This window comes from Emydura macquarii, unplaced genomic scaffold, assembly GCF_026122565.2.
Source record: "Emydura macquarii macquarii isolate MOO-44397 ecotype Brisbane River unplaced genomic scaffold, CSIRO-AGI_Emac_v2 contig_318, whole genome shotgun sequence".
Lineage (NCBI taxonomy): Eukaryota > Metazoa > Chordata > Testudines > Chelidae > Emydura > Emydura macquarii.
The window spans coordinates 9,042,454-9,058,691 of NW_027130455.1; the positions used below are offsets into that span (position 1 = coordinate 9,042,454).

Here is a 16,238-nt window from a genome sequence, read left to right on the forward strand (position 1 = left end):
TTCCAAAAAGAATGACATATGTTCATGGAGGATAGGTCCATCAGTGGTTATTAGCCAAGATAATCAGAGATGCAATCCCGTGCACTGGGTGTCCTAAGCCTCTAACTGCCAGAAGCTGGCAGGGGATGACAGGATGGATCACTTGATAATTGCCCTATTCTGTTCAGAACTGAGCCTCTGGTGACATTTTTTCGCATATGGCGAGGTGCAAACAGTGCCATCCTGTGGTAGCACAGTCTGTGGCACTGCAATGCAGACCCATTCTGATCAAATTAAAGGGTGATGCTTTCGATTCATGGCAGGGCAGTCAGTGTTTCTTTAAATTGGTGATTCCTGAACAGCTGAGTGCTTCCTACCTCAGGACACAACCTACCTTCCTGTATCTCTCCTTACAGCTGCATGGGCTGTAATGTCAATATATATTTGGATACACATATATGGCTTAGCATACAAATATATAAAACTCATTAAATATGTTAAACGGGCAGAGAGGTACAGAGGTTCTTCTAAAGGGTGATACATGAATATTGTAAATGACATTAAAATATTAGCCTGGCCAAGAGGCTTGGCTAACATCCACATCTGTATATCAACACAGATAATAAAATGATCAAATGGTCCTTCTGGGACCTTTTTAGGCTTGCACAGTCCATCTGCAATCACATAACCATGGATACAATATGGTGCCTACTGATCTAGCTAGGGAAATGTTTTGTTAGTGGGATTACATTTCAGGTTTCTTTGTGTAAAATGGCATATTCAATATTGAAATAACATTTGCTTCAACTCCAGCAACATCTCGGATCACATCCAGGCTTCAATCTTCTCCAGCATAAGGTGATGCTGTAGTATTACGTTAAAAATGTATAAAATTCACTTAACTAAGCCAATGCAAAGTTTCACACTGATGGCCTAGACTGAAAAAAATATGAGTGCCATAACACAGTTATGTTAATTGCATGACAGAGAAATCAGTCTTTATTTTTTTAATCCCTTTGATTTTATAAAGCAAGTGGGATTTAAATGAGGATTCTCATCCAAAATGGTCTAATGTTGGTTAACCTTATTAATTTTCTCTGATAGATGTTACACAAGAGAAAGGAACACGATACAGTTCCCTGCATGCGTAATCATTCCTAGGGAAATGCAATTGAACTATATCTCATTTTGCTACAATTAAAATCAGGAGGAACACATCTAAAAGAATTAGATTACTTTTAGAATGGCTAGCCTCTCTAAATCGATGGATAAGTTGCTTCATTTGAAACAAAAAAATAAATAACACCGTGATTATGTCAACATATTGTAAGTAGTAAGCTTTGAAAAGGGTGGTAGACAAGCAGTTTGTTCAATTAAATTGACTATGCAGTGAAGAAGGACCCTGTGTTATGATTATGAAGCCTTTCCATCCCTCAAGTTATCATATACATAGCAGCTTCCAAAATTAAGCTGGTCATTTAAACATTAAAGACCATATTGTGCTATCAATTTTTAAGTAGATTTCAGTGGTGGAGGAGAAGGCCTATTTAAAAATCAATGGCACAATATGCCCTAAATATTTTTTTTTGGCCTCAAGTGAGTTTCACACAAAGCCCTAAAATTAGTAGCCTCAAAACTGTTCCATTTTCTACCCTCATTTAAGGCTTGATTGTATGAAGTGCTGAGCAGTCTGGCCCTCATCCAGCAAAGCACTTAAGCATGTGCTTAAAACTAAGCATGTATATAGTCTCATTGATTTAATGTGCATGAAGTTAAGTAAATGTTTAAGTGCTTTGTTGGACTGGGGCCAGAGTGCTCTGAACACTGCAGGCTCAATCCCTTATCCCCTTCTTTAAAAGCATCTCCTTATGTTTAACTTAACTGAAAGCAATACTCAAATCTTCTGAACACCCTCACATTTAGAGACCTCTGTCTAGTCTATCAATATTAGATACTCATATGACCGGTATTCTATAGTGTTTGAGTGGCCCACAATCTTTAATATATTTATCCTCACAACACTCATTTTACAGATAGCGTAATTTTTTCAATGGGGCTTAAGTGATTTAGGAGCCTAAGTTATATTATAAATAACTTAGGTGCTTAGGAGTCTAAGTCTTAAATGGGCTAAAGAAGCTTTGAAAATTTTATCCTGAAGTGAATTGCCCAAGATGACACAACACAGAAAGTCCATGGCAGAACAGGAAAATGAATCCAGATCTCGGTATCATACCTTAACCACTGGAACATGCTTTCTCTCTATTTTACGTTTTCTAAAGTGTCTACCACCATAGCATCCAAGCCCCTGTTGGTAATGTTAACTAAATGTGTGATCCATTTGAATGATAGATACCATAGAAATGTGGCATTATGGTTTCAGTATTGCATATGTATTACAGACTGGGCTGGTAGAGTCATCTATTGTTAAGGTTGCCCGAAACTTCCCATCATCATAAGACCCTATTTTCAGTTTCTTACACCTTTACCAAACTTAAACTATTTAGGCTGAAGTTTTTTTTATTATGAGTGTCTGCTTCAGGCTGAATTTTTTTTGGAAAAAACTTCAGCCAGAATGGGTCAGCCATTTCCAAGAACGAGATTAGGAAAAATACATCGTTTTGCCCAGGTTAAAAAAATGTTATTTGGAAACCTCTAGCACCCTCAGTCTGTGGAGTAAACACTTGGAAATTGGTGACCAGGGCATTGGATTCTATTCCTGCCTATGTCACAGATTTCCTGTGTGATTCTAGGCAAAGCACTCAAATCAAACTTTTCACAGGTGGTCACTAAATGTGTGTTCCTCATTTTCTGGGTGCCTGATTTGAGACCCTGGAATCTGAATCACAGAATGCAAAAAACTCACAGCTGCCGCTTTGAAGATATAACGTCTTATATAATGTTAAGCACTCTGACAAATCAGGTGCTAGGTGTCTCTATTTGGGCAATCAGAATTAGTAGAAACTTTTGACCTTAATCTCTCTGTGCCTCCATCTGTAAAATGGAGGTAATACCCACTCATCTACAGGGATGTTGTGAAAATAAATTAATATTTATGAGGTGCTCAGATATATAAGGGTGGGGCGCCATCAAAAGGATCGTGAGGAAATTAATAATTCAGTCTTCAGAGCAGGAGTTAACTAGTTTGCAGTAAACAAGGCATGGGGTCACACACTGAACAATGAGAAAAAAGCAAAACAATTGAATAACTCTTCATTAAGCAAGCACTGCCCATTCTGTGCACTGAATGAAGCAGGGGTCCTGTGGAAAAATAGCATGTGTTCATGTAATTAAAGATTGTCTCAAAAAGCATACATGTAAAGGGGCTAAATTAAAGTTACAAAGGCAAACTTCATTCTGGTATTCCCTAACTTAGAGCGCTTGACTTTGAAACCTTAATAATGTTCTTTTAATGTAGTTTTGTTTTAATGTAGTTAATAAAGTTGTATATGTGAATTGCTATGTCCAACACTGAAGAAGAAAAACCTCTGGAGGGAAATGTAGCAGTTATATTTGTTATGAATCCTGCATCACTACACTACTGAAAAAGAAATTAGAACAGAAAAAAAAAAGATTGAGTAATCCAAATGAAACTTCAATTTTGTTGTTTTTTGTTTACTTAAATGCATCTGAAGTTGAAATTTGTTCTGGATACTAGGATTAACATCATTACTCTGTGAAAATTACTATGCCATTTTAAATGACCACATCTTTTTTTATGCACATAATTTAAGCTTGATTTCTTAAAATAGCTCCAAATGTTGTATGCTATTATTATTTTCCAGAGTCCAAAAATGTGGTAGATGCCTCACAAAACAAACATTAGAAATTTGTATTTGCTTTCAAAACTTTCCTTAAAATTCAAGTCTTAAACAAAAAAATCTGCCAAATAAAGATAGATAGATAGACAGAATATGTACGGTACAACGTCCATAATTTTCTAATAACTAATAATGTTTGTAGGGAAGAATTTGTTTTTACTATGCCCTGATTAATTTATGATGGTAACATTGTACAAGAGACTGTAACAATTCAAACTCCCTTATCATCATCATCCCACTTCAGTCTGTCTCTATGTAATCTCCAGCAGTTTTCAACTGGCATCTTCCACCTAGGCCATTTGCTTGTTGTAAATTCCCTTCTAAGCTTACACCCTAATATTGACTGCTCACTCAGGTTACAAGCAACCATCATGAAGAATTCAGACAAGATCTTCCAGACTTCATTTTTGTTGGACAAAAGACATATTTGAAAGTTCAAGCAATGGCCTTTTTTTACATTTCCAAACATTTAGGACTCAATTATGTCTCATACAAGCCTGAGATGTGCTAAGATTTCCTTGCTCTCACCTCCCCGCCCCCCTGCGAGACACAATACTCTTGCTCATGAAATATTTTTTCTATCTAATCACAACAGCTAAAGAGATATTTGTTGTACATTAAAAATTGCTGTAGCTGTTTTAAATTACCTGAACATTCAGATTAAAAAAAAAAATCTAAGAATTGCAAATGAAAATACAAAAGGCTTTGTACCATTTCTTTCACTGCTGACTTAAAGTACATGGATAAGATACAATCAGTCACATTGTCTTCATTCAGTGCCTTAGGGATCCCAGCAGAAATATTATACATAGAGATTGTGGAACTGTTTATCCTCCTCTTTTAACCTGCTCAACAGAAATCTGGCCATTCCACAGAACCCCTTTTTAGTCAGTTCAGCAAAGAGTCAAAAGGCATGGAGAATTCATTCAATATAATAGGTATCTCCGCCTCCCCCCCAGCTCTCTAGAAGAATAATCCTAATTCACTGATTACATAAGATACCTCATTCAGGCAGAGAAGCTATTTCAAAAAACATTTTGTTTTCTGAATTAACTGCGATTCAGTACTGCGAAGGCACATTTTCCAATCACGCAGATGCAGGGGAAAAAACAGCCTTTTCAACAAGTGTGGTTCAGAATACACAATCATCTGAATGGTCAGGTTTTACATCTCAAGTAGATCGGCTCTTGCACCTAGTCACATACAATGGTTATATTAGATACAGCACCCAAAAGTCCACATTCAAAGAAAAAGACTACTACAACGCATATCACGCTGCTTTTTATTTGTTGTTTTTGTTGAAATTGCTGCTTTTCCCTGTTACTATGAAACAGATCAATCTTCATCTTCTCAAGCCACAGCTGAAATGAGAACAACATTCTCCAAATCAAGAGCCAATGAGAAGCATATAATCAAGAAAATAAGTGTGGGAAAGATAACATTTTAATTACCTTCAGAATTATACAGGGATTTGCTCTGGTGTACATTATAATCCCATTGCTTTGCAAGGTTCGCAGACGCAGAGCCAGTTTGAATTCTTCTTTCTTGCTATTTTCAGAAACCCGGTATTTGATGTAACTATTCCCAGCAAAGCTAAGGGAAGTGTGTCCTGAAACAACCATTTTGAGAAGATTAAAAAAATATGTATGTTCTGAAATGAGTAGAGACATGAAATTATCCTACAATTGCAAATGAAATTAGTTAGAGAACATGTGCAGCTAATGAAGAAGAAACTTTTAAATAAAACCCACCTTTTGACTGATTAAAAACTTATCTCCATTGCAAACCACACACCACACATTTGGGGAGAATAATTTCCTAATAAGGGGGAAAATCCAGCTCACCATACTCAGACAAGAAGCCCTATTGACTTCTTAGGCAAATGTAAGGTCAGAAGGTTTTAGCCCTAGCAGAGCACCAGAAATCAGAATTTGCTGGTGAATTTGCTCTCATAAGGGTATTTCTGACTGGGTCCTATTGAAAGCTTACCAAAGTCAATGGAAATGGTTTGCTTGACTTTGTGTCAAGACCCTGGAGCCTTGGTGGTTAACATAAGCTGAACAAAATTTACAAAGTTCCAGAGAAGTTCCTTCCAAGATAGCAGGGTATTTTTATCACAAAAACGCCAAACTTTATGAATGTTAATAACAAGTAAAACCTTGAATTAATATAATATGTCTCCTAAAGGATCCCAAAGTGCTTTGTCACTAGCAGGGCAGTATCCAATGACAGCAGTTCTCTAGAAAGAACTGTCTTCTCAAATGTCCCATTTTTTAATTTGGGGCGCCGTCCTGATCAGATTCAAGTCAATGGGAGTTTTGCGTGTAGAAAAAGAATCAGGTATACAGCACCAGATCTGCACAACCAGCTTCTTTTACAACACGGTTAAGTAAATGGAGTGAGACCAGATCCTGAGAGGTGTTGTGTATATACAATTGCCAATGACTTCAGTAGCAACTGTCTATATTATACTACAACAGCAGCACTGCTTATATGAAAATCACACTTTTAAGTATTTCCTGGTTACTCCTTTAACGGAATCTGTACCTGAACATTCTCCAAGCTTCCCTGGCGGGCACTGGCAGATGAACGGCCTTCGACTAGCTTCGTATCCCACACACTGCATGTCCCCTGGACACGGCTTCTCCATACAGGGATCGCTGGACCCGGGACACAGCCCTCCTGTGATCAATTGAAACATGCTGTTAAGAATACAATGAACAATGCGCTTTGGCAATAGGAAGCAGAGAGAGAAAAAAACTGTAACAGGATTTAAATCTAGATTGTAAACTCTTTGGGGGCAGGGACATCTTTTAAATAAGTGAGTGTATTACACCTAGCACAATGGGATACTGGTCCTTGACTGGGTGCTTAGGTACTGCCGTAAATCAATAAATAATAATAAAACAATTATGACCAATATGACTGTATTAGCATCACTAGTGTAATGATGGCTTTGCCATTGTTTTCATTCCAAACCCCCTCTCTGGGGGGGATTTAGAGCTGAATCATGAAATACATTAGTTGGGGCTATATCCTTCTTCTGCCATGCCTCAAGTCTGAGTGTGGGCTTAGGGCATGAAGAGTTCTATGCAGGCAGGAAGGAAAAGCTGCCAACAGGCTGCACAGGCTGTAAGAAGAGCCCTTTGTGCTGTCTGGTACTGCAGTATCCTCGCACTCCACAGTAGCAAGTTGATCACATAGCAGAAGACTCACTAGCCTTGGTTCCACTGTTCTTTCACAGTAGTCTATCTCCCAGATCCCACCAGCTGGGGAAAGCAATCCCATTAAGGTGATTTCTGGATACACTGCAAGGCACCACAAATTCCGCTCCCTTCCTACCAATTGTGGCTGCATAAATTCAACCACATCTGGGATCCTGGACAGACAAGGAGGAAGCGACAGGATTTTCTGCCTTTGAAGCTAAGTATTTATCCTACAAAGGATTTAGGGTGGAGATTTTTTTTAAATTAAAATAATAATCCAATGGTTTATTTTAAATTATATATTTAGTATGTCGAGGAGACTATAAATGGGTTAAAATTACTTAAATTTTGAAAAGTCATGACAGCCTAGGCATAGTCAGTACTTTCATAAGGATTTTGCCTAGGTTTGCCAACACGGGACCCAATTTTAGTCTGATCTATACATGAAGATCTCCCGCTGATTTCAGGGGGTAATCTGAAGGCAGAACTGAGTCCCCGACTTCTAAACCTTGTTTAAAATCCTCTCTTACAACACAGGCACTGCAAGGACTTCAGAAAATCCCTAAATACATAACACCCAACAAACTCAGATGGCTGCTAAGAGCCTGATTTAAAGCTGACGGAAGTCAATGGAAAGTTCCTATTGAATGTCATCTTAAAAGTCATAAAAGGCATGTCAACACTGTAAACAACAATGCAAACGACTACACAGCCTCTGAAGGAGCCACTGAAGCCCATCCCACCAATCCTCAAATGCTTCTAGAAGGAGACGTTTTCTTTTTAGACACCACAAAGAAATGCAAATGAAATTAACATGCACTGGGCCAAGTTCTGCCCTTGGCTGAGTGTATAGGACGTCCAGTGAAATACGTGCGGTTGTGCACAGATTTGGAAAATGGCACACCTGCCTATACTTGGAATAGCTTTGCTTCTGTTGATTTGTATCCAGGGCTTGAACAGAGAGATGGCCAGTGGTAGGGGATGGTCAGGGTTTCCTTGTTTGTCACATTTAAATTAATAATATGAGAGCAAATTTAAGGACAGAGAGCCCTCCTGCCCTCGCCCCCATTGAGTATTTGCTGTTCCTGCTTTGTGACACAACCTTAATGTACGTGGTATTTTTTCAGTGTATGCATTTTATTTACAGTGCATAAAGAAAGTAATGAACTTGTAATAAGGCAATTCTCAACCTCCCTCCCTCTCTCCCCCGCCGTTATGAAAGAGACTATGTTATTGCTAATATACTTTTGCACAAGCCAAGCATGGCTCAGACTAAGGATAGCTCAAATTACATGGCACTGTAGGTATTTTCTGGAAACAGAAAAATTATTACTGTAGGTTTCAAAGTGGACATGGTCTGCCTACAAATATGGCAGAGACTGTAAATGTCTACGCTTGATGTGCAACACAGTCAGTTTAATCTTTTAATACCTCCCCTCCTTTGTCAAACATTTGTTTGAGAGGTCTGTGCAGTAAATGATTTACAGTACTGACTAGTACTGATGTAAAATGATGCATAGCAATCTTTATTAATCAGTGTAACGGCTTATATTAACATGCATAATAATGAAGAGCTCTGTGTAAGCACAAAAGCCTGTCTCTTTCACCACCAGAAATTGGTCTAATAAAAGATATTACTTCCCCCACCTTGTCTCTCATGCATAATAATAGTAATATACTACCACATTTCAACTCCTATAGATGCTTACAGGGATGAAATCAACAGGCTTCTAGGGAAATTTAATTTAATGGGGTTCTATAGAAAATATTCTAGAGCTACAGAATTTAACTGAGAATGAGATTTTTCATATGTGTTTCTGTTTGTTTGTGTTCCTTTTAAACAACGATTCTATAGAGTTCCATAGTAGGAATATAATTCGCTATTCAATCTAGAGAATGGTTCAAAAATTCTATAGAAAGGTTATAATTCAATTCTATCAGCTATTTCAATACTTTCTTATTAGGTGTATACACTATATGCACAATATATCTGTTCTTTGAACATACTTAAGCCTTAGGTGAGGCAGTAATTTAAGTGAGCCTCTTTGTAGCTGACAAATAGACAAGTCACTTGGGCAAAAGCCCCTGAGCTTGTGAATATGCTGAACTGCTGAGATTTCAGAATGTGACATTGCACATTTTCACAACCCCTTAACCTTTGATTAAAATCTTTGACATTAAGCAATAAATCAATACTTGGCTTCTATATCAGTCTCTGCCACTTTTTAGCTGATTCTAACTCTTGATTTGTAGTTCAGATTCATCATTTCCCCGTCCAAAGGTATATGGAAAGAGGCTAATATATTTAGAACCACTGTGAAGATGTATGCTTGCCCTGGCAGACCAAGAATGGTTCTTTTAGGTAAACTGCAAGCAAATCAACTTTTTATTCATCCTGCTGCAGGTGGATTTCACAGCTGTAACAGAAGTTTTAAAATATTCAGACCTGGGAGAAGAAATGTTTTATACTTATCTGTACGGTTATAGCTGCATAAGCTACAAATCATGCACTATTGCATTGCTTTAGCTAACATGCATTTTCAGGCTGATTTCACAAGCGCACTGAGTAAAATTGTAAAATAACTCAAGGATATGTTATCCGCTGTCAAAGATTGACAATGAGTTGAAATACAATAATTTAGATGTCACATTTCCACTCTGAAGTCCAGCATTTTTACCATTCTTTGTTCTTTCCAAAAGAGATTCAGTAATATGGATTAGGATTGATTTTCCTCCCCCTAGGCAAATCCTGAAAATCCAAGGCATTCCCATGTAACTCACATTAGTATTATTAAAACAGTTTCCAAGAACATATTGCATAGAAACATGGGGTTAGGGTCAACCAGTCACTGACAAGAAATAGTGGGAGGGGTCTGCCTGATTTTGATAGATGATCTCTGTTTATTGCTTTAGAAAGAGGTAGAACTACGCCCAGGTCCCTGCCAGTATGATGAAGAGGAAAATGCTTTCTCATTTCTAAATGTGGCAATTACTTCATCCCTGTACTAAAAGCAGGAATCATCTGGAACCATGTTATCCCATTTGCAGTGTTGCCAAGTCTCAATATCTCACTTTTTATTGTGAAAAAAACCTCATGATTTTCAAGACAATCTCGTGATTTTGGGAGGGGTCTGACGCATGATTTTTGAATGCGTGGGGTTGGCAATACTGCAGTTGTTCTCTTGGATTATGTAGCAGTTCCCACTCTGCCTGTCTCTACTTGCCGCACACAGTTTTGTGCCTCATTCCTCATATTTTATATCAACTCTCTGCAATATCCTCTGCCTCAATGCTTTGAGTATCAACAGCCGCCTTCTCCTCATTGATACCCATTATGTGGTACCATAAGGTACCATGTCCTACACAACCCAGTGACAATTCCTTTCTTCTTCTTAATATCATACCTTTTTTACTCCAAGGACAAGTCTCTCTCAGACCATAACTCTTCCAAAATCTAAGCCACATGAACTCTGCTGAAACCTTGTGGGGCACAGAATTCCAACGGCTAATTACCTTGAAGGGGAAAAAGTCTCACCCTGCATCTAATCTATACTTTAGCATCTCAAAAGCACTGTGCTTCAAAGAGAAAAGGAGTACAGACAATTTTTTTCCAAGCTTGGGTAATGCACTGGCTTCAAAAGCAGCTTGCATATTCTAGGGGAGACACCTCAATATCAATGTTAAAATGATATTAAGAATATTATCATAACATTTTTATTGCAACCCTGTATGCAATTTTATTGAATATTAAGATATAACTACAGCCAGAATGCTTGGAAATACAACAATACACATGTTTAACTCCTTATGTTACAGAATGACAGAGACATTCAGGAAAGTTTTTCTTCCTATCTCCCAAGGATAAGCTAACATCAAAAAGACAAACCATGTAAAACATCCATGTTTTAGGAAGAAACCTGTATGTGAATGGAATGTAGGGAGTGTTATCAGAGCAATAAATCCAGGTAAAGTGGGCTCTACCAACTCCCAGCCTCTTGCAAGAAAATTTAATCGTGTTCTTAAAAACTTTAGAGAAAAACATGTCAGGAGATATTTTAAACTTGTATTTATTTCTTAAGTGTTGAAATGGCTAACACCTTTTGAGATGAATGTTCGCAAACATATCTAAATGTAAACCTTCTTATAACACCTGCCTGATATCATTGTTATAGGAATAGTAAGATGTGTAATGTACAAATATATCAAGGTCATTTGATGCTATAACTGGTTACTAATATAAGAAGCCATTTAAATATAGAATATTTATATTAATAGGATGCTAATTAATTACTGGCAGTGTGCAAGCAAATCCTCATCCAACTCCAGAAGACAAGAATCTTCTTTTCAAAAACTGTTACAAGAATCAACACTTTTTTACATTATTTAAGCTAATGACTTTCTAAGAAGTAATTTAATTTTAAAAGTCTGCTTTGAGAACTGAAAATTTTTATATAAAGAACAGGTGCATTTGGACTCTTTGAAAACAGAATTTCATTTTCTGTCAAACTCTAATAAAGTTGAGAGAATATCTCAGAGAATGGATGAAACAAACAAACAAAAAAAAAAACAGTTAAAACTAACTTTGAAAGTTATCTGATGCTTTTGTCCACAAGAACAAAGGCAATGAAAGAAATGTTGCATATTCATTAAACAGACTGCATATTTAGGAGATGAAGATGTCACCTAAGCCAACCCCAAAGGCAGTAAGTCATTGAAAGGGTGACAGCAACCAACTTTAAATCTAAACAAGCTAGTGTGTTTTCCTATATATTCATAAAAATAGGAAGGAGATGTGTATAATTTGCATTACAATAATATATATAAATATAATTTGTAAATGCGTATTATGGGAGTCAGATGAATGAGTAGAGAGTCTAGCACATGGGTACTGGGACTTGAGTTCAATGGGTGTAGGACTGGACTCACCAGACCCAATCATAAGAGATACTGAGCAACCCTTGCAGGTGCTGTGTGCTCTCAACTCCTACCATGGGACCTCAGGGGGCACAGTACCTCTCAAAATTGGGCCCTTTTATTTATTTATTAGTGGCAGAGGATCACAGTGTATTATATTCAGTTATTTCTGTCTTCCTTCTGAGCATCAGCAGAATGTACTGGGTGTAGCTCCATAAGACCTGAATCCAGGATTCCTCCTTTCCTCCCATGAATTTAGATCTTGGTGCAAGACAGGAGACTCTGTCCTGTCACGTTGTAGAAGAAGCCATATGTATTCTAATATAGATGTATGAGTTTGCACTTCCACACAATACTTCTGGGGACAGTGTTTGCAAGGTTCCTGAATGATTAGGTTGGAACCATAGTTGATCCTCTCCCCTAATAAACATATTTTTGTAACCCATGGCTTCCAAAATTGCCTAGTGTAGTGCAAATTATGCTCCTAAACTTTAAACCATGAAAGTTCCTTAACAGGGGTTAAAAGTGGGACTGTGAACAAGACTTTAATGGGTAAACTGGTTTCAACAAAACTAACCTACTTCCCCCTTGAATCTTGTCCTAAAACTAAACCCAAACCACATCTTTTCTGAGTTTTTTTTAAAAAGGATAATGTAAGATAAAATATCATTTTTGCCTCCGAAATACCAAAATATGATGGGAATGGCAGTTTATTCCAGTAATTTTCATATGACTAGAATAAAAAATGCCAGAAATCTGAGGAGTTAGCGTGTTATTGCAAGTTTTTTAGTTATTGACTCTAAAGATTCACATTGAGCATCTGAACTTTTGGACTTTATCCTACCTGAAGTGAGCTGCTGAATCTTTAGAGGTTCACAAGTTTCCTGCTTTAATAGTCTCTCAGCATTCTGGCGTTAGATAGCTCGCTTTGCTCATAAAGGTAATCTAGGTTATGCACAGCTGGCATGCATAATTTGTGCATATTTGTGACATCTGCCAGTGGGAAAAACGTTCCAGGTATGATACATATTTCAAGAATGTGTGAATTAGCTCAAACTCAGACTTACTGGGTTATAACTGAATCTGATCAGTTAAAACATATGCAATGTTTTAATAGGTTAGGCATATTTCAATCTATCAATATGTATTGGGCTAGATCATTAAACGACTCTAGAAAGAAACACAGTAGAACACTTTGTCTTTGCTTAATGTGTCTTGCCAAAGCTATCATGCTAAAGGAACCATGAGAAATTCATCCTCGTATTTTGGGTACTATTTTTCCACTTTCTATATTTATATGCATATTATGTTATGCATATTATGTTATGCATATTATGTTATGCATATCACACAGAATAAACACACAACACTTCTGAGGAAAGACTGATTAAAAAACGAGAAGACAGTGAGGCAGGTTAATTTTCTACAAGTATCTGCTGGGAGCGAATGCTATTGACTAAGGTTAGCAGCTTTGGGAGGTAAACAAGGGGTATAATTAGCAATAATGGAATGAAATTAAGAATGGGAAAATTTAGACTGAATATCGGGAGAAAATGCCTGTCAGTGAAATGTATTAGTTTCCCAACATAGGTATGGATTCCCCATTGCTTGGTACATTAAAACTGGACTGGACAAAGATTCAGTAGCAAGACAGTACAGAATATACTGCAGGTCAAAGTCCTGCACTGGCATCGGGGCTGGGCTAAATGATATATTGGCACTGTTCAGTCTAGTCTATGAAAATTTCTATTGCAGAGCTTTTTCATGGCTAATGAAACAGCAGGCCCTGCTGTAACATACATCCAAAGCTGTTTCAAACATTTAACACTATCATTTGACAATTAGCCAGGCAACTATTCTGCCCACAAATGAATGATCTCAACGCCAATATTCAGATCTTCTCCCCTGTGCTGAGCTATCAGGGCCCTATTATTTCCCCTCTGCAGCTCTCAAGTGGCTCCAGCTGAAGTTCCATGCATTGGGGCCTGACTCTGTCCCCTCTGAAGTCCACGGTAAGACACTCATTGACTTCAATGGGAGCTAAAGCAAAACGTTAAGGAGACTAGGTTTATCAGACTGAAGATCTGCCATACAGATCTGAGAGGCACATGTGGCACACCGTCATTATGGGCTGAATTCTTTGCTAAACTGTTGCAGCTCCATTGACTTCACAGGAGTTTGACATCATTAGTCCATTGACACCAGCAGAAAACAAAGTCCTGTCTCTCTGTGTGTATTTAAGAGAAGGGAAGTTTAAATGTATTGATTTGACATCAGCTTCTAATTTCACTCTTGAACAGAGTGGAATGAGGAACCAACAACTGGGCAAACAGAAGGAACAGATTTATTATTATAACTGAGGGTTTTTTTTTCACTTAGTACCCAGCAGCAGAAGGAAAATGGGCAGGCTAGTGAGTATGTTGTTCATTCCCCTTCATAAAACCCCTTCAAAACTGTGGAATAATTTCAAGAACCAGACCCATGAAGGTTAAAACAAAAACCAACCACACAAAATGTACACACAGGAAAGCCTGAGTGTAGGTCAAAAGCACTGCTTGCTCCCAATTACTTAACGAAATACTTTATTGGTTTCCATTCCCCTCACCTCCCCCACAAAAAATGAATGAAAAAGGCCTTTTCACATTTATCACTTAGGTCAAAGGTCACCCTCACTTTGAAAATGCTAGGTGCAGTCTCTAAAGACTGACTGGGCAGTTTCTGACCTGACCATACTTTATGTACATTTCAGAAGTGTCACAAAAAGGGTGGAAACCACTGCAGAAGGTTTGTTGATGGCTCTGATTACGATGCCTCCAGCGAAGTGGCCTTTGTCAGAAGGTGAAAGTTCACCATCTTCCATTTACATCAATAACATGAACAATTCTTAACCAGCCTCAGAAATCAATTCCCACAATACATTTGCCAAATGCTCTTTAACTAAATGAATTGAACTGCCCCTTCCAATCTGCATCACAGAAATAAAAACTATCCTAACGCATAATGTGGAAAGATTGAAGGTGAAGAGGAGTAGCACTCACCATTACATGTGCAGCGCACATTTCTGTAGAAACGGGGACACACAAAACTAATTCGAGCTGTGCTATAGGTCATCAGGGAATGTGAATCAATAGACAGGCTTTGTTCACAGTGCTGCTCTTGACAATCCAGTCCAGAACAATTCTTCTCCAAAATAGCTGAGATGCGAATCACATTTTCTAAGTGTCTTCTTGCATTGGTAAGCTTCTGAATCAAATAGGCAGGCTTATAGAATCCACTGTTGTGCATCTGAACTGCAAACAGCATGTCAAGCTGATTGGTGCCTGCCACAGGCTGAATACTGATAACGTGCAGGCTATCTTGTTTCTGCGAGAGCACAGCATTTCGCAAGGTGCGCCTGAATCCATGCATGTGCAGGCCCACAAAATCTTCAGGGGAAACATTCTCAAATTGGATAGTGACCGTGTTCTGCAGCATTTCCTGAATCAGCTGTTCCACGTGGACTATGACATCTATGGGCACTTGAAAGCGGCCATCACTGACTGAAACGTTCAGTATATACTTGCCATTATCTAGCCCTCCCAGAGCAATGATCTTGCCATCATGGCTGTTAACCTTGAACAGACTTTTCTGCTCTGTCTTTAGGGTATAAGTGAGAACATCATACACATCTTGATCTGTGGCATGAATCTTCCCAATGACACCCCCTGGAAAGTCATCTTCCATGGTGACTATAAAAATCTCCAGTGGAATGGCTGTTGGTTTGTGAATGCTTTCTTCAATAACCCGCACCTGAATGTAAGTGTGGGACACCTGTTGAGGCTTCCCAGAATCTTTTGCCTAATTTAATTTGGAAAAAACAAGCACACACATAAATCGCCATGAATAACAACTCCGCACATTTCCTCCTCCTTACTACTACTGTATTTATATAGTCTGTCATCCTGACACTCTTTCAAAGCACTTTACAAACATATTTACTAACTAGATACATAAAAGAACACATTGCCCCACATTGTAATGTTGCCACCTCTGATGTGGAATATAAAAGTTCTTTAGGGAAATAAAGAAAACTATATCTAAGTGAACTGCAAGAGGAAACGTAAAGGCATAATGTATAATTGTCTAGACTGACACAGGACCGGGATACCACAGATAGAACCTGTACTCTGCTATTAAATGGGCTCTTTAATTACCACAAATGGTCAGGTTTTTTATTTTAGTCCCACTCCCATTTGAAGGATGGCCCCTCCTGCACATATGATGGAGCTTTAGTTCAGTACTGACTAAAAGAGAGTGCCACCTACTGACTCATCAACACCAG

General features: G+C 38.1%; 1 protein-coding gene across 5 annotated transcripts in view; it reads right to left on the minus strand.

Moving 5' to 3' along the window:
- Positions 1-16,238, minus strand: part of FAT3 (FAT atypical cadherin 3) — a 532,268-nt gene that overhangs the window by 39,270 nt on the left and 476,760 nt on the right. For 3 of the 5 annotated variants that reach the window (XM_067568394.1, XM_067568392.1, XM_067568383.1), the window contains exons 19-21: positions 14,956-15,754; positions 6,345-6,479; positions 5,249-5,406 (exon numbers count right to left, since the gene is read on the minus strand). In XM_067568394.1, coding sequence (XP_067424495.1) covers positions 5,249-5,406; positions 6,345-6,479; positions 14,956-15,754 — 1,092 coding nt within the window. Of the gene's footprint in view, positions 1-4,939; positions 5,159-5,248; positions 5,407-6,344; positions 6,480-9,075; positions 9,421-14,955; positions 15,755-16,238 lie in introns of those variants that run through there. The other 2 variants (XM_067568395.1, XM_067568403.1) reach the window with 2 other exon arrangements.